Here is a 24,000-nt window from a genome sequence, read left to right on the forward strand (position 1 = left end):
ACATGATTGGAATTAGTTATGAAGTTTGCTAGGAGATTTTCATAGAAATGCTGCAAAGTTTGTCAACCAATTCTTAACACACAATATAAAGTGGCAGCAACTTGTATTTTCCAAAAGGAAATTGAATCTTTAGGGAATCTACTTCAGGATGGTCAAGGAAATTCAAATGGAACTGCAGACAGTATTGGTTGGCTTTCAGGAAAAGAACTTCCCGGTGCTTTCGAGTGCCATGTAAAAAGCACTGGTATGGGTGCTGGTGCCACAGAAAATGTACTGGTATGGGTACTGGTGCCACAGAAAAAGCACTGGTGCTGGTGCCACATAAAAGGCACCGATGATGGTGCCATGTAAAAAGCACCCAATTCACTCTGTAAAGTGGCTGGTGTTAGGAAGGGCATCCAGTCATAGAAACCAAACCAAAACAGACTATGGAACCTGGTGCAGTTCCCTGGCCTTGCCAGTTCCTCTCAAGCCATCCAATCCATGCTAGCATGGAAAACAGACATTAAATGTTGATGAAGATTATGATGAAGAGGCACTATAATCATTGTGTATGTCCCCAATAGATTATGTTGAAAGGAAGGTTGCCTGAATGTAAATAATGCAATATTTATTGGAGTATTAGTGTACTTCTTTTAAGCATGCTTCATGAACTTTCTGATACCACACACACACACATATATCCATGCCTGCACATACGCTCACATATTATACATATACGTAAACAAATAAATAAGATAACATAAGAGGATTTATATAATCACATTCATTTACTTACAAATGTTTTCACTGTAAGGAACTGTGCATCTAGAAGTGAGCGACAGTGTGATGTAGTTTTATCAGAGCCTGTCTTAAGCCATTCCTTTATTAATTAATATTATGCCTTGTACTTAGCTTTACTTATCTTCTGGTTCATATAGGAGTTTGGAGGTGAGGACATCAGTGAATTCACACTGCCTTGTTATTAGATCTTAAAAATACAATACTTTATAAGTGTATTGAATTTTCACTATTGGTTCTGTTGTGGCTAAACAGAAGTATAATATATATATAGCTGTGTCATTAAGAAGCTGACTTTTGTACCCATGTGATTTTAGGTGTCTTCTGCAGCTGCAGGTTGACCAATGCCTTGTGAGAGAATTTGATTGATGGAAACTGTGTGGAAGCTCATCGTTTATATGTGTATGTGTCTTTGTCCCCTCTCCAATGCTTGACAAATGTTAGTTTGTTTACGACCTTTAACTTAGCAGTTTTGCAAAAGAGATTGATAGAATAGGTTCCAAACTTTAGAAAAATGAGTACTAGGATCAATATTGAAAACAAAGGGCACTACTTACATGATGGTGATGGTTGTTTACAACTATTGCATGATGACAAAAGCAAAAGCACCCAATACATTCTGGTCTTAGGAATGGTCTTAGGAAGAGTATCCAACTGTAGAAATCATGCCAAAACAGACAATGAAGTTTGATGCAGTCCTCTGGCTTGTTCAACCCTGTCGAACCATCCAGCACATGCCAGCATGGAGGACAGACATCAAATGATGATGAGGATACAGATATATGTTAGCAAAATTAATATGATTGTGTTATGATTATCTGCATATCTGCACCAAGGAAGGTTTTAGTTTTATCAGGGAACTTTTTTCACTTAGTATCTTCAATAGGGCGAGAATGAGATAAAGGAAAAAAGGGGCTTTCATTTAGTGGAGCTTTTTATATTTACACGTGGACTATTATATATTATAGTCTCATGAATGATTTGTCTGATTGAGAAAGAAATCCAATATATCCTATTTTGTTCTTTAAATTAGAATTCACTTTTTAGTGATAATTTCAACTGCAGCTTTCAGAATGCAGAAAGGATATATAATCATTAAAATGTTTGGCTTGCTTAATGTTTAGCTTCCACATTGTGGTGATAGCCTAACTCTGAAGTTCGAAGGGTTGTGACTGTTCATTTTGTAGAGCATTTCAATTGCAGTAACATTTCTTCTGAGGTGCAAACTGTTCATTAATTGTTTGTTTTTTATGCTGTTTAGCTTCTTTTTACCAGCTTCAGCTTCATTTGTTGTAATGGACCTGAATGCTTTCTCTTGAAATATGTCAAAGTGATGTTATTATTTAAAGTATATTTATTACCTAGAAAAAAAAACTGATATTCTGCACGATACTTAGCATTTGAGCTTTGTAAAGAATGGTTCCTTCATTTGTATTCAATTTGTTTACTCTAAGCCATTGTGCTTGTGGATTATAGAGGCAATAATAACTTCATACTGCCTTTTTTTCAATGATAATTGATAAAATTTTCAGTTTGTTTTCATTAACTTCTTATAGAAATCTAAGGTTTATTAGCAGATATGATTCAGTTTTTTGGTTTTGTCAGGATTTAAAGAATAAGGCTTAATGTTGCGAATATGGTCTAATTAAAATAGCCTCTAAGTGTTAATACAAAGAAAAACTTTAAATTATCTTTAATAGCCTACTTGCTGTTACTTCTAACCTCACACACACTAATATGCAGATGATTACAGGTTTGATTCTTCCTTAGCCTTCTGTGTACACCATCATCCAGTTACAACCTTGGTTGTTGTTGTTGTTTGTTCCTTCTCGAGCCATGCCTGGCTCATAAGGGCCGGTTTCCCAGTTTCCTTGGCGTATAGGTTCCCCACTTGGATGGGACGCCGGTTCGTCGCAGGTGAGCTGCAAGATGCAGGAGGAAAGAGTGAGAGAAAGTTGTGGCGAGAGAGTCAACAGAAGTTCGCCAATACCTTCTGCTGGAGCCGCGTGGAGCTTAGGTGTTTCGCCCATAAATCTGAGATTCGAACCCGCGATCCCTCGACTGCGAGTCCGCTGCTCTAACCACTAGGCCATGTGCCTCCACAAAATACAACCTTGGCTCTTCATACCAGACTCATTCCAGACTGGCAAGGAACCAAATGTCTCAATTGCAGTATGGAAGGTGGGAGAGCTTACATGCCATGTGATACACAAAGGCATCATTTGGAAATTGCAATGGTATATAAACACTTCCCCGTTGGTGATGCTGGATAATTTACTCCTGTTGTTGTAGACTATGTTCTTTACTGGTAAAGCTTCAACACATCTGTGAGAAAAGCTCCTGGGAGTTTTGGCTGTGTGTGTATGTGTAATAGGAGTAAGAGTATGTTTTTCTGTCAGTCTGTGTGTATAAGTATACCTTGATTTTGAGGGAACTTTTGATGCTTACAGATCACTTTGAAATGTTCTTTTCTATCTGTAGTTTTATTGCTCAATATTTATCAGACAACAGCTTATTAGGAAGTGTTTTTGTAAAACTTGCTTTTTGTTGAAAACATTGGGGCTAGCTTTTTATTCTAATCTGGTAAATTATGGATTAGTTGCATCTGATTAATATTCATAAGGGTTTACAAACTAGTCATCCACAATACTACTAGTCTGACTTGACACTCTTTTGTTTAATGCTATAAAATATTAAATAAGTGTGTGATGGTATATTGTGTACCAAAAAACATCATATATTTGCATGAAACTATGTATGTGTGTAAATGTATTTGTATTATTGCATTTTATTGATTTCCATTATGTATTAAACATTTTTATGATTATGTACTGAAATATATACTAAATTATAAATTAAAAGGTAGATGTGCATTATATGCTAGATCTAACAAAAGTATACTCGGAATTTTGCCTCTAGGCCAGTGAAGAAACCTCTGTTGGCCATTTGATTTGCTAGTAATATGAACTAAATCTAAGGTGGCAAGCTGGCAGAAATGTTAGCACGCCAGACAAAATGCTTAGCAGTATTTCTTCTGTCTTTATGTTCTGAGTTCAAATTCTGCCGAGGTTGACTTTGCCTTTCATCCTTTCGGGGTTGATAAATTAAGTACCAGTTACGCACTGAGGTCGATATAATCGACTTAATCTGTTTGTCCCCTCTGTGTTTAGCCCTTTGTGGGTAGTAAAGAAATAGGTATTTCGTCTGTCTTTATGTTCTGAGTTCAAATTCTGCCGAGGTTGACTTTGCCTTTCATCCTTTCAGGGTTGATAAATTAAGTACTAGTTGCGTACTGGGATGGATCTAATTGACTAGCCCCCTCCCCCCAAATTTCGGGCCTTGTGCCTAGAGTAGAAAAAAATATGAACTAAATTTAATTCAAACCAGTCCTTTCTGTTTAAAAATATATTACTAAAATCATTTCTGAAGCACTGTATGTTTTTAATCTATACTGAATGTTACCCCAAGTTTCATTTAAAGAAAAATGAGAGTTTCAAACACTACAGTATCAGTTATCTTAACGAACTCATATCTGTTGGTAGCTTGTTACTTTACATTACTTGTGGTAACAGACTGTCCTACTATCAGATATATATAATTATAATTTACATATGTAATAGGGTTTTATTTTTATGCTTGTTATTTCTATTTGTATATAGTTGTATGCTGAAGTAACCTCAATTAAAAAAAAAATTGAATCAATAAAATGACACTAATGATATTGACAGCCACTTTGAATGTTTCCCTAGCGAGAAATGAGCCCAGCCTGTGTAGAATGAATTTTTGAAGCTACAAAAGTAATGTGGAAGTGTAAATATGCAAATGACTAAAGCGGTAGTTAGTAGCAGGAGCCACAGAAGTCAAACAGTATCAAGGAAATATCATTTGTCTGTATGTTGGGAAACAATTGTAGTTAAAGAAATATTAGTACAAGTTTTAAAAAGAGGCTTTGATGTGAGTCAGTTTCCACATGACAATTGTAAATTCTTGAATGGATAGAAAAGCAGGTAGAGATTAGCATGATAGTGCAGGCTGTCTTGTACACTTTATAAATGTTGTGTAGATGTGAGCCTGCACTATTGCAAGCTAAACCAATATTGGAGTCAATAAATGAATTTTAAGTCAGGAAAGTGGCAATTTTGTAGAAGGCAATCATAGAGAATAAAACTGTAAATGATAAATAAAGCAAGATATGTTTATGCATCAAGCAGCAACTATGCTTAAATTCTACCACATAAAAACTCATTTGCTATATTTCTAGTCAGACAACTAAATTGCAAATCTTTGACACAGTCACATCTATTTATTATTAAAGGTGTTTTGTTGATTGGTTGGGCTCTGTCATTCAGTGATGAGAGTTCAGTTGCTCAGCCAACTAAAATACTTCTGAAACAATGTGTAAGTATCTTGGCATTCTCCAGATACATGGACCTTTGATGTAATTCTCAGGTAGAATCAATGACACATTGTGTGACAAGGCCGCACCTTTTGAATAACAGATGCAACCCGCTTAACAGGAAGATACAGTGTCCATCTCCCAGTTTCACTCACTAGATATGGATTGGCCTAAGGCTATAGAAAATGGTATTTGGTTAAGGTAACACACAGTGGAATTGAACCTGAGATCATCTTTGCCATTGTGAAGCAAAGTTCTTAACTATTTAGCCATACTATGCTTACTGTATAATGTACAATCATGCTGAAAAAAACATAGAGTAAGAATCGGCAGTAAACCCAATAAATAAAGTGCAAAATTGGTGTGAGTGTCTCTGAAGTTTTGTTGTTATTCATTTGTTTAACTTAATCTGAAATTCATAACTGAAGCTGTACAGAAAAAAATTGGAAGTGTAAATATGCTAATAATTAAAGTGGTAATTAGTATCAGGGGCACAGAAGTCAAACAGCATTAAAGAAATGATTCTGGTCAGTATACAGGATGGAAAGAAGCAGGAATTTAGCACTCAAGGGAAACATTAGGTATACAAAAATGTCAAAGAAGTAGCAGCACCAAATGTGCTAGAAGTAATTAACAGCATAAGAGATCACTGTCTAAGGTAGCTTGAATAATACACTAAAATTAGTTCATATGTCCTGTTATTGACATGATTAAGAACTGCAACTTGGTGATCATTAAGGCATTGTGTAGAATATATGGTAGTATTTTTCTCTGTCTTTTTGTTGTCTGAGTTCAAATCATACTAAGTTAATTTTGCTTTTCATCCTTCTGGGGCTGATAAATAAGGTACTAGTACAGGATAGTGGAGTGATGGAATTTGTTAGAATGTTGGACTGTTTCTTTATGTTCTGAGTTCAAATTCTGGATTTCTATCACCAGTCTTCTTGAAGTAGGAAAACGGGTCCTTTCAACATCCAGCTTTCAGTGATAAGTTTCCAATAGACATAACAATGCATTGATTTGAGTTATATGTTAATTGCATCAATAAGAGCAAGTGACCCCTGCATGAAACAATATAAATGCTAGGAAAGAAAAAAGTGAAATAGTGTGGTTAATAGTAGAGATGTGTGTGACAAGAATGTGGTGAGTTTTAGGGTTTTAGGAGCAATGGCAATAAAATTCTCTCTTCAAATCATAGATTTATGGCAATAAAATTCTCTTTTCAAATCATAGATTTGTGTCAAAGTTTTTAAAACATATCTATTTCTTTACTACCCACAAGGAGCTACACACAGAGGGGACAAACAAGGACAGACAAATAGACTAGGTCGATTATATTGGCAGTAAACTCAATAAATAACAGTGCAAAAGTGCGTAACTAGTACTTAATTTATCGACCCTGAAAGGATGAAAGGCAAAGTCGACCTCAGCGAAATTTGAACTCGGAACGTAAAGACAGATGAAATACCACTAAGCATCTCTCCCGGCGTGCTAATGTTTCTGCCAGCTTTTAAAACATATCTACAAGATGAGATGGTATATGATTAGTCTTGGACAAAAGCTATACAATGAAACAATGCTGATGATGATTGTGGTGACAAAAGGAAGAGAACAACTATAGCAATAACAATATCAAAGTTAGAATGACAATATGTATGGTTAGGACTCATGGCATAGACCATGTTCCCTATAGTTGAGAGAGGTTTTATCAATAGACTAATTAAGAATCAATTTTAAGACTGATATTGCTAAATGCAATATAACCATGATAGGAAAGCAGTGGTTTTACTCTTTTGAATAAAAAAAAATATGATCTTTCATGTTACTCATCAAAAATGGCACATTAATTTTATTGAAGAGAACATTAATATTGAAAAACAATAAAATAATGAAAAGATAAAAGCAATGTTGTAAAATGCTACATCTCTTAAACCTCTCCCCATTCTTTCTCTCTTTCCCCCTATCTCTTGCGCTCTCTTACGCTCTTCTCCCACCTCTCATCCTCGTCAATTTATTGTTTATATTTTTTTCATTCTATTTCAGAGGAAACCTGTGGCCTTCGCTGTGAGGACAAATGTTTCCTTTGATGCTTCATTGGACGATGACTCCCCAGTCCATGGATATGCCATCTCCTTCACATGCAAGGACTTCTTGCACATACTGGAGGTAAGTAACACTTTCTAAACATTCTTCTTGGCTATACTATTAATATTTTAATGAAATGAAAATGTGTTTGTCATTATGCCACAGACAATAACATCCATTCATTTCACTGTTTGCACTAAAATATTACCAGCAAATAAAGTAAGCAAAACACTTGCTAGTACATTATAAAATACAGTTCTAACACTTAACAATTCCTTGAAGTTTAGTTGTCTCTCTAATGGCACTAAACTATCAATCACATTGTGTTATGTTGTGATATGTCATCATGCTTCCCTAAGGATGGGTAGTATACTTAGCAAGCCTAGACCCTCTAGAGAATGGTAGGAGTGGAATGAATGATAGTAGGCCAGTGTAGTTGAATTTTTAGTAGTTGTGCTAGAATTTATTGATTACTATGAATATATGACTAGGTTAACGAGTTCATGGCTTGCATATGTAAAGGTTTTGTTTTTGAAAGATACTTATTAAAGATGGTGATAATTACAAAGACTTGTTGAATAGGTCTTTTTTAAAGTAATTATTGTGCTAAAAACCTCAAAAGAACAGATATACAAATAATATAAGGAGTAACAATAAAAAAAAACTTCATACTTTTGGTAAATGTCCTTAACTACTGCCTACTGTCTCAATGGTTAGGTATGTGTAACACTATTCTACCATATGATTTCCACTGAAATGCTGCTGTTTCACTTCAATTAGATCATAATTTTATGACACGTATGTTTCAATATGATTCGACGTTAAACGATGATGATGATATACATACATACATACATACATACATACATATATATATATATATATGTGTGTGTGTGTATGTATTTATATATGTATATGTATGTGTATCTATGTGTGTGTATATGTGTGTGCGTGTAATATATATATATCTATATACATGTATATCTGTATCATTTGTATATATACATATATATATATATATCATCATCATCATCATCATCATCATCATTTAACGTCCGCTTTCCATGCTAGCATGGGTTGGACGGTTCAACTGGGGTCTGGGGAGCCCGAAGGCTGCACCAGGCCAGTCAGATCTGGCAGTGTTTCTACAGCTGGATGCCCTTCCTAATGCCAACCACTCCGAGAGTGTAGTGGGTGATTTTATGTGCCACCGACACAGGTGCCAGACGAGGCTATCATCACCATCATCATCATCATCGTTTAACATTCGGTTTCCATGCTGGCATGGGTTGGACAGTTTAATTGAGGTCTGGAGAGCCAGCGGCTGCATCAGGCTCCAATCACCAGGCTTCCAATTCCAATCTGGAATTGCTTCTACAGCCGATGCCCTTCTTAATGCCAACCACTCTGAGAGTGTAGTGGGTGCTTTTAATGTGCCACCGGCACATAAACGTGATCATTTCCAGGCAGGATGGTGCTTTTTACATGCCACCAGCACGGAAGTCAGTCAGGTGGACCTGGCATTGACCATGTTTGGATGGTGCTCTTTACGTGCCACCAGCATGGGAGCCAGTTACGGACACCAACCCCAGCTATGATATTGATTTTATTTGACTCAACAGGTCTTCTCAAGCATATCATATCGCCCGATGTATATATATATACATACACACACAAGGCAGTGCCCCAGCATGGCTGCAGTCTGATGACTGAAACAAATATACGATATATATATATATATATATATATATATATTATATATATATATATATATATAATATATATATATATATAAACATATATAAACACATACATGTTTGTGTGTTTGCATGTATATGTATATATATATATGTATGTGTATGTATATGTATATATGAATGTGTATGTGTATATATATATATAATTATAGCTCAAGAAGAAGCACACTCTATGATGTAGAGCAATATATATATATTAATACATATATTTTACAAACAATTGTACATCTTAAAGTGTGCTTCTTCTTTCAGATTTATGTTTTTTACAAATGATATATATATGTATATATATATATATATATATATATATATATATATATATATATATATATATAATATATATATATATATATATAGTATATATATATATATGTATATATATATATATATAATATATATATGTATATATATATATATATGTTATATATATATATATATATATATATATATATATATATATATATATGTATGTATATATATATATATATATATATATATGTACTCGTCATTGTATCATATATCTGAAAAAGAACCACACATATATACATTTTATGAATTTGTGTTGCAAGATTCCTTATGTGAAGTTGTGTTGAAACAGATATTGTTGTATTTCAGGATGTTCTTTTTACTTTTCTTTTCTTTTTTTTTTTGCCAAATAAACATATGCACTGTATATTCATTCCTCACTCATTTGTTTTTGTTCTTATTCTAACGCATGTCCATTGTCCAGAAATCTTTCATCACACATCTGTGACCTCATCAGTGACACTTTTTGTCTTCATGTATGCTCTTGCTCTGCTTATTCCATTCTATTCTTCTACGATGTGTATCCTTATGTGTGCATGCGTCTGTGTTTGTGTGTGTGTGTGTGTGATTATTAGTAGCACTATGTCCTCCCCACAGCCCTGTCCCCTACTCTGTTGCCACATTGAGCCCAGGTTCAAAGGCAGTAGCAGTGGCAACGGGGTAGGGGATGGGCTGAAGGGGTGTCAGTGCTATTAAGAACAATGACACACACACACACACACACGCACACACACACACACACGCACACACACACACACACGCACACACACACACACACAATGTACATGTACACACACAAACACAGATGCATGCACATATATGGATACACATCATACAAGAACAGAATAGAAGAAGCAGAGCAAGAACACACACAAAGACAGAAAGTGTCACTGAGGAGGTCACAAATGTGTGATGAAAGATTTCTGATCAATGGACATGTGTTAGAATAAGAACAGTAATAAATGAGTGAAGAACAAATATTTAGTGCATGTGTTTATTTGGCAAAAAAAAATGACCATCCTGAAATACAACACACATTCACACACACACACACACACACATATATATATATAGTTGAAATTTACAGTAAAACAAAGGATGAAGACAGGTGTATGAACAACAAGCAGGTGTATTAATTAGACACTCGGGAAAGTGAGAAAGTCTTTTACGTTTTGAGCCTACACTCTTGAACAAAAAGGAATAAGAGAAAGGTCTCGGTCACTAGTCATTGCCTCAGTGAGGCCTAATGTTCGAAGGTCGTGCTTCACCACTTCATCCCAGGTCTTTCTGGGTCTACTTCTTCCACAGGTTCCCTCAACCACTTTTTCACACAGCTTTCCTCATCCATTCTCGCCACATGACCATACAAGTGCAGTCGTCTCTTTTGCACACCACATCTGATGTTTCTTAGGTCAAACTTTTCTCTCAAGGCACTTACACTCTGTTGAGTATGCACACTGACATTACACATCCAGCAGAGCATACTGGCTTCATTCTTTGCAAGCTTATGCATGTCCTCAGCAGTCACAGCCCATGTTTCACTGCTGTGTAGCATGGCTGTTCACACACATGCATCATACAGTCTACCTTTCACTCTGAGCGAGAAGCCCTTTCTTACCAGCAGAGGTAGGAGCTCTTTAAACTTTGTTCAGGCTATTCTTATTCTAGCAGCTATGCTCTCAGAGCATACCCCACCCTACTGCAATAAATTGTTCCCCTGATGGTCCATTGCAGTTAAGCATCCAAATGCACTTGATACTGAGTTCCAAATAACTGCAACCATGAAACGTATGTAGGAACTAATAATCTATGTTTATGTTAATTGTAATTTTCTACTATATATGCTCAGTATATCATAGATTGTAACACTGCTAAGTATAGTGGTAGACTAAACAGTATACTGGAAGCTGGTTGGATAAGGATAATCTACATGGAGCTTTAACTCATACTGTTGTAGTTGTACATCTAACTGTACATATAGGGTATATATGTACTTATATATATGTGTGTGTGTGTGCATGCATCTGTGTGTCCTTGTCTTGACATCTTACAGTGGTTGTAAACAAGCTTTGTTCATTTTCAGTCTTCTCTGAAAAACATGTTTGGCTATAGAAAACATTGCTTTGCTTGGTAACAGGTGTGTGTTGGTGACAGGGATGGGTGGGGGGCATCTGACCATAGAAAATTTGCCTTAATAGATTCCTTCTGACCCATGCAAGCATGGAAACTGTTTAGACAATGATGATGATAATGACAATTACACACTCACACACACACATATGCTTCATATGAATTTTTTCCAAACTTATTTGAAACTTTTTCATAAAGAAATAATTATATAATGACATGCTAAAAACCTTTCTTTCGTAATAGTAAATATAAGTTTACTTAAATCAAGCTTGCTACAAGTTGGAATTTTGTTGACAGATTGTAACAAATGTTGTGTAACTAGGAGAGGATGATTTCTCTCAGCATAGGTCTATTCAACTTTAGTGCAGTCGATATACAGAATATATAAGCTGATGGTGAAGATTTGGCAAATATTTTGTAAATTATTTTAAATCAAAAATATACATATTGTTATTTAGAATTTGTGTGTGTGTGTGTGTGTGCGTGTATCAATGAATACATACACACACATTATATATATATATATATATACACACACACACACATGCGCGCACACACATACACACACCACACACACACACACACACACATATATATATATCATCATCATCATCATTTAGCGTCCGTTTTCCATGCTAGCATGGGTTGGACGGTTCAACTGGGATCTGTGAAGCTGGAAGGCTTCATCAGGCCCAGTCAGATCTGGCAGTGTTTCTACGGCTGGATGCCCTTCCTAACGCCAACCACTCCATGAGTGTATATATATATATATATATATACGCACATTTTTTAATTTTTTTCAGTTCTCTCTCTCCTCTAGTTTAGTCTGTAACTAATGCACATATATGTCTTGCCATATTAAATAAGATTTCTTTCACTATGGGATGGATAGTGAGAGTTAAATTCTAAGTATTGGTGTGTCAATGGCTTTGCTATAGAGATCAGTTTTAAATAGTTTTATTTTCCTTAATTATCAAAATGTCCAGAAGTGAAAGTTCCTCTTCGCTCATTTCCAGTGTGACCTGTATTGATTCATCAATATTATTGATTAATTTATGGACTCTTTATAATGTCTTTCTTATTTCTGTTCCAAACTATGAAACAGTTATCTAGGACTCTTTTCCAATTATCTTCTAAATGAGATTGGAAATGCTGATCAAAAATAAACTTGGATTGGATATAGATGTTTTCTACTAAGAATTCCATCATTAGTGTCACAGCAGTGAGTATGACTTTCATGCTCATTGCTGTACCTTTTATTTGAAGGTAATATCATCTTATTTTTTAGCACCAGTGGTAATCCTTTTAGTATGATTTTATGTGTATGTATATATATATATATGTGTGTATATATATGTATTATATGCTCAATAATAATTAATTAGAATGATGTGTGTGCATATGTATGTGTGTGTGTGTGTGTCTAAAAACTAACCATCATAATTAACTACTCTGAAATTATAGTTAAATATATGTCTTTATTGCATATCATCATCATTCCATCCTTGATATTATCATCATCATACATCTCTTTTCCAATGCTCACATGGGTTGGGTGGATCTCACACCATCCTGCTTCTCATTTCACTCTTTTATCCTTTGGTAAATAAGGAACATAAAAAACTAGCTGCCTTTGCCATATCTATCATATTTTTGGCATAATTTTTATGGCTGGATACTCTTCCTATCACAGGCCTCACCACAGCATGGGTTAAGTGCATTGTATCATGCACCAACACTAGAAGTGGTTGTACTTAAAGTTACAGTTCTCTTGTGTTGATATTTGCAGAGTTCATGTTTTCTTGTCATTTCTTTCATTTTTGACATATTTTTTGTGGGATGCTCTTCCTCTCACCCACCACTTTGCAATGTCAACCGGGTGTATTTTATTATGCTGTCACTGTTAGGTAAGTTGTTTCTAAAAAGCCAATATATATTTTCTCCTTATGCCACTTCTGTATATTCTTTTCATTTTTAGTTTTCCCCTTTCTTTTCATTTAAATTTTATCCTTGTAGTGGTATTTGTACATATCTTAATTTTGCATTATGAAGCCATTTTCTTTTCATCAGCAATTGGAGTCATTCCATAGATTAGACATTGGCATTATTTGTTGCATTCATATTGGGATCTTGATATCTTAGTAAGCATCATTATGTTATCTACAAATATTTATCCCTAAGGTACCTTCAAATTGGTTTTCTGTTGTATTTGTTCACAATTTCATGGTTCTGTGTTCTTGTTATTGACAAACAATCGTTGTTGTGTGTATATTGCTCAAAGTTTTGGATCTTGTATGTGATTCCTATTTTATATGCTGTAAGGATACTTTCTAAGGAGTTCAGTTGCTACATTGAGCAGAGTATGCAATCATCCACACAACAAATCCACCAAACAAAGTTCTAGCATCACATAAATGGATTAATACTTTAGCATTCAGTTTATTCTGCTAAATGTAATGCTTATTTACTCACAATGTTTGGAATTATTCATGCATTATATCATAGCTTGGCAATTTCGATAATGTCATTATTTTTAGAATGATATTGTAGGATAGGTATGAGAGGCCAGATCTGCATGTTTTGAACATAAAACTGGTAGAATATTTGGGCCAAATCTTAATGGGTTAATGTAACACTAAAGCAAGCCATCATACATAGAAAGCATGATATTCTTTTTTTTATATCACACACAACAAAGCTAACATTCCACACACACAAAAGACAAACATAAAAGACATCTGTTACACACAGCTTGAAATGACCTTCACTCGTTTTAAAATAAACAGGAAAGAATAAAGCAAATGATATAAAAAAGTATACCTGATGTACTCACTGACCCTACTATTTGTCAACATATGGAAACTTCAGTATTTCCATAGTAACTATGCCAAAATCTTATCACTACTATATTTTCTTTTAAACCCACCCATCCCCCCCAAAAAGCAGCAAAAAAAGGGGATAAACCTTCACATTTAAACAGTGGTCTGTCCCAACTCCAACAAAACTATTGCCAATTAACTGTAACCAGCTTGTTTGTTTTTGCTATAGGTACTGTTAATTAGATACTGGATAACAACATAGCATTGTGAACGTCATGTTGAAAACAATTTTAACTGTTATGTCATTTTTTTGCTTCAGTTTTGATTTAAAACTTCTCTGTTTTTTTCCAAGTTACACTTGATTTTACAGGATAATAGTATGTCATTGGTCAGAAAGATACACTTTTATACTGTTTCAGTGTTCCCATTTGTTAACTTTTTATCAACACTCAAAGGCAAGAGTGTCATCTCTTGATGGATATAATAAAACTTGAAGGTCATTTTTCACCAATCACATTAAGATGTATTTCTTTATCATATTTGGTGTTAGCCTGAAGTATTGTGCAAGAATATTTCCTTAGAGGCCAAATATAAAATTTAGTCATATTTAGAATCAAAACTGGTAAAGAATCATAATTCTATCTTGAACATTAAATGAATTAATAAAAACCGTATTCTTGTCAAATTTTTATTGTAGAAATTCAGTAATGATTGGTGGATTGGCCGAGCTGTTAAAGAAGGCTGTGATGTTGGATTTATCCCTAGTCCTGCAAAATTGGAAAACCTGAAGCTCCAGCTCACAGGTTCTGGTAGGGGAGGCAAGTTTTATGGGTAAGTAATTGTTACCATTGCTACTATTGGAGAAGCAGTGGCACAAATTTTGTTATTATTTTTTATGCATGAAAGTTGAACACCATCAATATGTTTCAAAGTGGTCATATGCTTCATATTGATTCATCTCAGTCATGTGCCAGTCTAATATTGGTATTACTGTTCACTATGTCTATCTAGCATATCTCAAGAACAGAAATTATTTTTGATAGTTACCCAGTTTATGAATTTATTGTAGATGACCCAAACTAATATAGACTTTTCCACTTGATAACAAACAAACAGAAGCAGTTTCTTACCTCTGACAATGAACTGCTATTTCACTTAAAGCAGTTGAAGTGTTTTTCAAAGATAGGTCAGATTTCACTAGTAGCATACTTCTACAAATATTCATAAAAATTTGCTGATATTGGTCAAAATTCACAATTTTTTATAATGAGACTAACTGAACAACTATCAAACTGTCCAGTCAAGTGACTCATATAGCACAAAGAGTCATCAATTTGAGGATTTTATTGTCTACAACTACTTACTTTGGACTTCAGTATGGATATTTTTCAGGTTATGACTTGCAGTTTAAATTTTGGTTTCAGTTTAAGCATTACAACAGAACATTGCATATGTGCAGTGGAGACAAATTAAGAATATATTGCCTACCATCATAAGAGATACCATATACCCATGTAATACTATCCTCATTGAGCTCAGTCATGTACCACAGTACAAGATGTTGTTCTATTCTTACGAATCTATATTCATGTCATCAACTGTGAAAAATGGTTGAAAAATATATCACACAAAATGCAGGAAAAAATCTTGTTCGTTTAAGGCTTGAACATATCAAAAATTAGTTGCTTGGTGCAATAGAAAGAAATTTTATGTCTGAATAAATAAAGAAGAAAAAACAGTTAATTTAATAATTGTATCTTTTAAAAAGATATTTTTTCTCTTAACTATTACTTGAAAAATGCTTTATTCCTGATTTGTCATCTTTATACACATCCAAACTACACAATATGTATTCTGTAATTTGACTACTTTCATGGCCATTACCTGACCTATAAGATTTTATTCTGGAAATTTCTTTTGTTGTTGTTAGGAATTCATTAGCAAGCCAGTCATTGCAAATAATATCTTCATTAAGTGTTTGATTTACACTGTCACATTCCTGCTTCAATACCTGACAGCTGTGTAGCCATCTTAGCTTTTATCTTTGTAATTGTTGCATGCACTGATGCTGCACTAGCATATATCTATATCTATGTGTGTGTTTGTGTGTGTGCATGCATATGTGCATGTACATATATATATATATATATATATATATATATATATATATATATATATATATATATATATATATATATATATAAATATATATGTATACACACATACACATATATATTAGTGGTATTTCAGTTGTATTGACTTATGGCATACTTCTAAGCATTCTTTTCCTATTTCTTTAACTACAGACATGATCGTACTATGTACTTTTATGCAACAACATCTGGGCTGTTCACAGTAAATGCTTTGCCTTTTTGAATACATCTCTTCATAACATATTCAGAAATTTCAATCCTTTCTAAATATTCTTGCATCTCTTCAGATATTATTTAGCAATAAATCATATCTTGAATTCCTAATTTATTGAATTCTGTAAATAAAAAGTATCATCTATGTCAGTAGTCTGTTTTCCTGGTCTTTACTGTCAATATCTATTTTCTACCAATTATTAGAATTTTCAGGAATTATATCTTGTTTTGTTTATTTTTATTTACAGCAAAGTTAATTCTCCTTCAAACATTGATAATTTTTCCAGAGTCTCCACACCTCCAACTCCTGGTAAGTTTTTAGGCTACTTTGTTGTCTAATCTTTTAAAGCTTCAATGTATAAAACTTTTTCATTTTCATTTTGAAAAATTATATAATTTTCAAATGAGGGAAAAGGAAATGTTTGAAAACTCAAGTAATGCTATAGAATATCATTCTTACAATGTTTCCAGAATATCAATGCTGCATAATATCATTTTTACAATATCATTCTTACAAGCAAAATAAATTATAAGTACAAGAGAATATATTGTAGAAATGGGTATCAATGCATTGATTTTACATTTTGCTCAAGATTGGCATCAGAATCTTTGAAAACTACTGTTAAGTAGACCACATTTAGTTCTGTTTGATTAAGGCTTTAGCATAAAGGCACATGGCTCAGTGGTTAAAGTGTTGGGCTTGAAGTCATGAGGTTGTGAGTTTAGTTCCTAGACTGAGCCGTCTGTTGTGTTCTTGAGCAAGACAATCTATTCACATTGCTCCAGTTCACTCAGCTGAGTTGTGATATCACTAGTGCCAAGCAGTATTGGCCTATGCCTTTCCCTTGGACAACATTAGTGGCATCGAGAAGGGAGACTGCTATGCATGAGCAACTGCTGGTTTTCCACAAACATCCTTGCCCAGACTTGTGCCTTGAAGGGAACTTTCTAGGTGCAATGCCTTAATCATTCATTACTGAAGTGGGTCTTTACCTTTTATAGCTTAAAGGTAGCAAATTCATAGTGCTGACCAAAACAATACAACGTAACATTTATTAACTTGTGAAAATTTATCTTAGTATATGAGGTATGTTTTTTTTCTTTCAAACCTAGAAGGATTTGGCTAGGTTTGAAAGTACATCTATAAGTTACTGAAACATTTGAGGATAGAACAAATTAAATCAAACCTTTTTCAAACTTGTTTCCTCAGCACATGTAGTACATCATAAAATATCATATATTTCTTTGGTGCAAAATGTGCCTTCTGTTTCACTAGGTTTTATGACTTATTTAGAATTTCCTTGGTTGTAACACCTGTAATATGTATTAATCATGGACTTGTCTATATTCACATGTTGTAGTGAATATATATACGTAACAATAATAACAATACTTCTTGGATTGGATTTATAAACATTTAATGCATCACTGTTTATAAATGTTTATAAATTCCATTCAAGGATTTTATATTGGTACATCTCAATGCAATCCCCAAAAATTGGTTCCCCAGTCAGCATTATTAGACTTTGGTCGGCATAATGGAATAGGTGCTTTATTTGCATATTCAAAATGTTTCCCGTTAACAAATTTAAAAGATGTAGAAATATATATATGTATATATGTGTATATATATATATATATATATATATATATATATATTATATATATATATATATATATTATATATATAAAGGCTGACAACTAGCATCACACTTGAAACTCAAGAGTACCAATGAATTTAAATCAAACTGTTTTGATCCATACATGTAACTCTAAAGAAATTTGTTGAGTGTCCTTCTTTCATTTGTCCATTCACTCATGTATATATATATATATATATATATATATATATATATATATATATATATATATATATATATATATATTTCTATTTAATGTATTTAATATACTTTGTATATTGACCTGCCTAATTCACTTATCCTTACATTTACTTCTCTATATATACTTTTGTATATACATATATGTACATATGTAGAAGTATAATATCTGAGTTAATAAGGTATTCCAGTACCAGCTCAGAGATTATGCATTCAGACCCACAGCAGTTGTTATATTATGTTTATGGTTAGGGCAAGTTCATCCTGCTTTGCCTCAGTTCATATAGCTGTTGGGAATATATATCAGATTTCTCTTGAAAGGTCAGTAGGGCTGATCAATCATTCATATATACCTCTGATCATAAAAGGTCAAGCAATTGATTCCATTTATTGCACCTGTGTGAGGATATGTGTGTGTGTGTGTGTGTGTGCGTGTGCGTGTGTGTGTGTATGTTTATGCATGTGTAATATATAATATATATGTGTGCATGTGTGTGTGTGCGTGTATGTACATACATCACACACGCATATACATACATATATATGCTTATATATAAACACACAGCGAAAGTGTGTGTGTGTGTGAGAGAGAGAGAGTGAGAGGTATAAATGGAAGTGTGATTCTGTGGTTAACAATTTGCTTCCTAACCTCATGGTTTTGGGTTCAGTCCCACTGTGTGTCACCTTCTACAAAAGCCCTAGGCTGGCCAAAGCTTTGTGAGTAGATTTTGTTGATGGAAACTGAAGGAAGCCTGTTATATACATGTGTGTGTGTATCATCATTGTCATTTTAGCCTTCATTTTTCCATGCTAGATGAAATTCATTGTGGCAGGTTTTCTATGGCCTGATGCCCTTCCTGACACCACTCCTCATTTATTTGCAAGTAAGGTAATATTTCTCCTTACTTGGAGGCATATTTTCACGGAAGATTGAAAATGAAGGATGGTGACACTTGTTTACAACTATCACATGGTGTCAAAACAAGGAGACATTAACACACGCGCACACACACACAAACTCTGACCTATACATATACATCACTGGTTGATAACCACACGAGCTGATGTTGTTATACTCTGCTGGTCACAAAGTACTCTTTTGCATTTTTGCAACTTTCGAATGATGCCTTCCCACTGGCTAGGTAGACTGGTCAACATTTCCCCTGAACGGAATATCAGTCTATTACAAGGTTATCCATTTACAGCTGAGTGAACTGGAGCAATGTGAAACGAAGTGTTTTGCTCAAGAACACAATGCACTGCTGATCTGGGATTCATAATCACAATCTTGCAATCATATGTGCAACACCCTACCTGCTAGATCACATGCCTTCACATATACATAAATGCACACAACTAGCTTCTTTCATTTTCAGTTTTTTCAAATTCACTCACACATCTTTGGTCAACCAAGTCCTATAATAGAAGACACTTATCCAAGTTACCAAATTGTAGGACTGAACCCAGAACCATGTGGTTCTGAAATGAAATTCTTAACCATGCATCCATATCTCTACTATTAATAATTATGTGTGTGACTGTATGTATGTATATATGCATATATGTACATGTGTGAAAATACAGGACAAATTTTCTTTTAAACATGTTATATCAAAGACATGGTTGCACTCAAGTTGAATCATCTTTAAAGATATTTTCTTATTTCCTTATTAGCCCTTATTATATTCAGTTTACCACATTAGCATTCCTAGATTCATTAGTTCATGGTATCATCATCAGGAATAAATGATGGTAATAACTATGTGTTGTTTGTGTGCTTTGCTATGATTGCAAAGTATTATGGGAATACTGTTTTGACTGTTAAAATTTTTAATGCTGGACTCACAATTTACACAGTTAATTTCTGGTTGATTGTGTGTGTTGTTTTTTTTTACATGTACTGTTGTTGTGTTTGTATTTTACTATTGGTAAAGCTTCCATAGTTACTCATCTCATTTTTTTGTGGGAATCTATATAAAATTGTAATGTAGTCAGTTAATGTTTTTTTTCTTCTATCCAATTTTATTTCTTGTACTGTATGAGATGCAATGGTTCCTTATTCTAAATGCTTGGTCACTCACAAAGAACAGATTTTATTTTAACCATATTGTGTTGAAAGTCTTGGCTATGTTTGAGTTATAACTTTCTATCAATATCCATATCATTCCTTGCAATTTGTTAAGAATATTAAAGTTTCTAAATTCATTGTAATAACAACTGTGACTTAGAAATTTGATTGCAAAGACGAAAGTTATAACCTTCTCAACTACAACAATTATAATGTCACATTCAAATGTGGCATTCTTCTACTGGTTTACTATGCTCTTACAAAAAGGAGCCATTTCAGCACACTATATCACACAACACACACACACACACACACACACACACACACACACACACACACACACACACACACACACACACACACACACACACACACACACACACACACAATCAATAAACAACATATCAAGCTCATACAGTTTTCCCCACAATGTAAATGATTACTGGTAGAAGCAACACTCATAGATAGAACAGTGCTAAAATAAACACAGACAACATATCCTAATTACAAATATAAACATCTGACTGTTGATAAATAACTCTAACAGGCAAAAATTCATACCATATTTTCCAGCATACAAATCCAAATTTTCAGGTAAAGATTACTGCTAAAAAAGAGAGGTCAACCAAAAATTTTTTGTAAATTGTAGCAAGAATTGAAAAGAGAGAACAAGGTGTACTATACTTCTTTGTTAATGATTTTAAGTACCTATGCAGCCATGCTCCCACAGTTGACCCAGTAGAATATACTAGGACATGACAGCTGGGTGGAGAGAGGACTGCACTAGCACTTGATTAGAGTTTTATTTATTAATCCTGAAAAAATGTCAGAATTTGAACTGAGAATGCAGAGAGCCCAAAAAGATTCACAAGAACATTCTGTCCAATATCCAAACAACTCTGCAAATTGACTTCCTTAATGCAACATACAATGTATATATATATACACATAACACACGCATAACAGGCTTCCACACATTTTCCAGCCACTAATCCTATTCACAAGGTATTGCTCAGCTTGATCTTGTTGCTATAGGAGAAACACTTGCTGAAGATATCATCCAGTGGATCCGATCCAAAAACAATGTGGTTACAAAGCGAATTTTATAACCACACCGCCATAACTGCATCTGTATCTCTCTATCTGTCTGTCAACCATACATTGTGTGTGTGTGTGTGTATATATATATATATATATATATATATATATATATGAGACTCTGTTGAAACTGTAAGGTGTTTCTCAGCATCCAGTTATGAGTCCTCTGCATCTTATAGCAGAAACAGCTGTCAGCTGATGAAGTTCATAAGATAATTGGTTATTCCTTTGACATCTCTTTTCTTATTACTGTTTGATACCCGACTAACACTTTGTACATAAACATATGTATATTGAGTTCTACACCAGGTTATTAGTATTGCAATGCCTATGTGAAATATTAAAACATAAATGCACATGTGCATATCTATTTTTGCACATATTGTATGTGTGTGTTTATGTTAAACAAGGCTTCAATTCAATGTCAAATTATCAATCTATATTATTTAGGTATTTCTTTATATAACATTAAAATAAACATGTTTATTTATTTATCTATTTTATTTGAATTATGAATAAGCTTCTTGATGTTTGTATATCTCACACACCATCATTCTTCAGCCACATCTTTCTTTTACTTCTCTCTTTTCTTCTTTCCCTATCTCTTGTCCTTAAGTGTACCCACTTTGGAGGTGTTGCAGTTTTGCAAGTCATAAGTGTTTGATTTTATGATTTTTGTAGATAAAGAATTATGATGTTAACACCAGAATATCTGGGGATTTTTTCTTTCTCAGAATTATGATCAATATGACATTTGTTTGACATTTAAATATGGCTTATTTCCATGAAACTGTGGCCACAGTGGTATGAGAGGTCATCATAATATCAGTTTGTCAATGAGTTCATTTTTTTAAGACATCTTTGTCACAAGAAAATAATTATTACTGGTATATCTTTTATCTTTTACTTGTTCCAGTTATTAGAGTGTAGCCATGCTGGGGCACTGACTTGAAGAATTTTAGTTGAACAAATTGACCCCAGCACTTATATTTTTAAGCCTGGTATTTATCTTATTGGCCTCTTTTGCCAAACTGCTAAGTTACAAGAATGTAAACACACCAACACCAGCTGTCAAGCAATGATGGAGGACAAACAAAGACACACACAAACACACACACACACACACACACGACAAGCTTCTTTCTGTTTCCGTCTACCAAATCTATTCACAAATCTTTAGTTGGCCCAAAACTTTACTAGAAGAAATTTACCCAAGGTGCCATGCAGTGGGGGCTAAAACCAAAACCAAGTGGTTGGGAAGCAAACTTCTTACCACACAGCCACACTTGTGCCTATTTCCGTTTTCTTAAAGGAAAAAAATCATTATCAATATATTTGTTTGCTAGGAAATTTATGTGTTGTTTTACATATATTGATGCATATACACCGATGTGTGTGTATATGCCTATATGTATATTTGAGTGTGAGCACAGATTGATGGCTGGACCTGTTTTCATGCCAGATTATAAACAAATGCCATTGTTTTTGTAAGAGTGGTAAATTTGTTTACAATCATGGATTTCAAGACAAGGAGATACACACACACGTACATTTGAAATTTGCTTCCCAACCATATGGTTCCAGGTTCAGTCCTGCTGTGTGGCACACCTTGGGCAAGTGTCTTCTACTATACCTTTGGGCCCACCAAAGCTTTGTGAATGAATTTGGTTGATAGAAACTGAAAGAAGCCCATTGTGTGTGTGCCTTTGTGTCTGTGTTTGTTACTCACTACTGATTGACTACCGGTTTTAGTATCTTAGTGGTTTGGTAATAGAGACTGATAGAATAAGTATCAGGCTGTAAACAAAAGAGAAGTACTGGGATCAATTCATTCAGCTAAAAAAAATTCTTCAAAGCAGTGCCTCAGCTTGTTTACAGTCTAACGACTGAACCAAGTAAAAGAAATATACAGATATATATTATATACACACACATACACACACAACAGACTTTTTTCCCTTTCCATCTGGAAAGTTTACTCACAAAGCTTTTGTTGGCCTGGAGTAGTGGCAGAAGACAAAGTACTGTGCAGTGACTGAACCCAAAATTACATAGATGCAAAGTTGGATTCTGTATTTATGCTGCTTCAAAAGTTTTGTCCCTTTTTTAGAACATCGCAATATGTATGTATGTGTGTATGTATGTATGTATATATGTATGTATGTATGCATATTGTAATATATCATCATCATCTTCATCATTTAACGTCTGTCTTCCCTGTTGGCATAGGCTGGATGGTTTGACAAGAGCTGGCAAGCTAGAGGACTGCACCAAGCTGCACTGTCTGCTTTGGCATGGTTTTTACAGCTGGATGCCCTTCCTAATGCCAACCACTCTACAGTGTGTACTGGGTGCTT

At 34.2% G+C, this 24,000-nt stretch overlaps 1 protein-coding gene across 15 annotated transcripts in view; it reads left to right on the plus strand.

Annotated features, from left to right (window-relative positions):
* LOC115228020 (voltage-dependent L-type calcium channel subunit beta-1) overlaps positions 1–24,000 on the plus strand; it is a 306,373-nt gene that overhangs the window by 251,580 nt on the left and 30,793 nt on the right. For all 15 annotated transcript variants that reach the window (XM_036512593.1, XM_036512599.1, XM_029798695.2 and 12 more), the window contains 3 exons: positions 7,220–7,342; positions 14,971–15,104; positions 16,888–16,949. In XM_036512593.1, coding sequence (XP_036368486.1) covers positions 7,220–7,342; positions 14,971–15,104; positions 16,888–16,949 — 319 coding nt within the window. The remainder of the gene's footprint in view (positions 1–7,219; positions 7,343–14,970; positions 15,105–16,887; positions 16,950–24,000) is intronic.

The sequence above is a fragment of the Octopus sinensis genome, linkage group LG2, assembly GCF_006345805.1.
Source record: "Octopus sinensis linkage group LG2, ASM634580v1, whole genome shotgun sequence".
In the NCBI taxonomy this organism is placed as follows: Eukaryota; Metazoa; Mollusca; class Cephalopoda; order Octopoda; family Octopodidae; genus Octopus; species Octopus sinensis.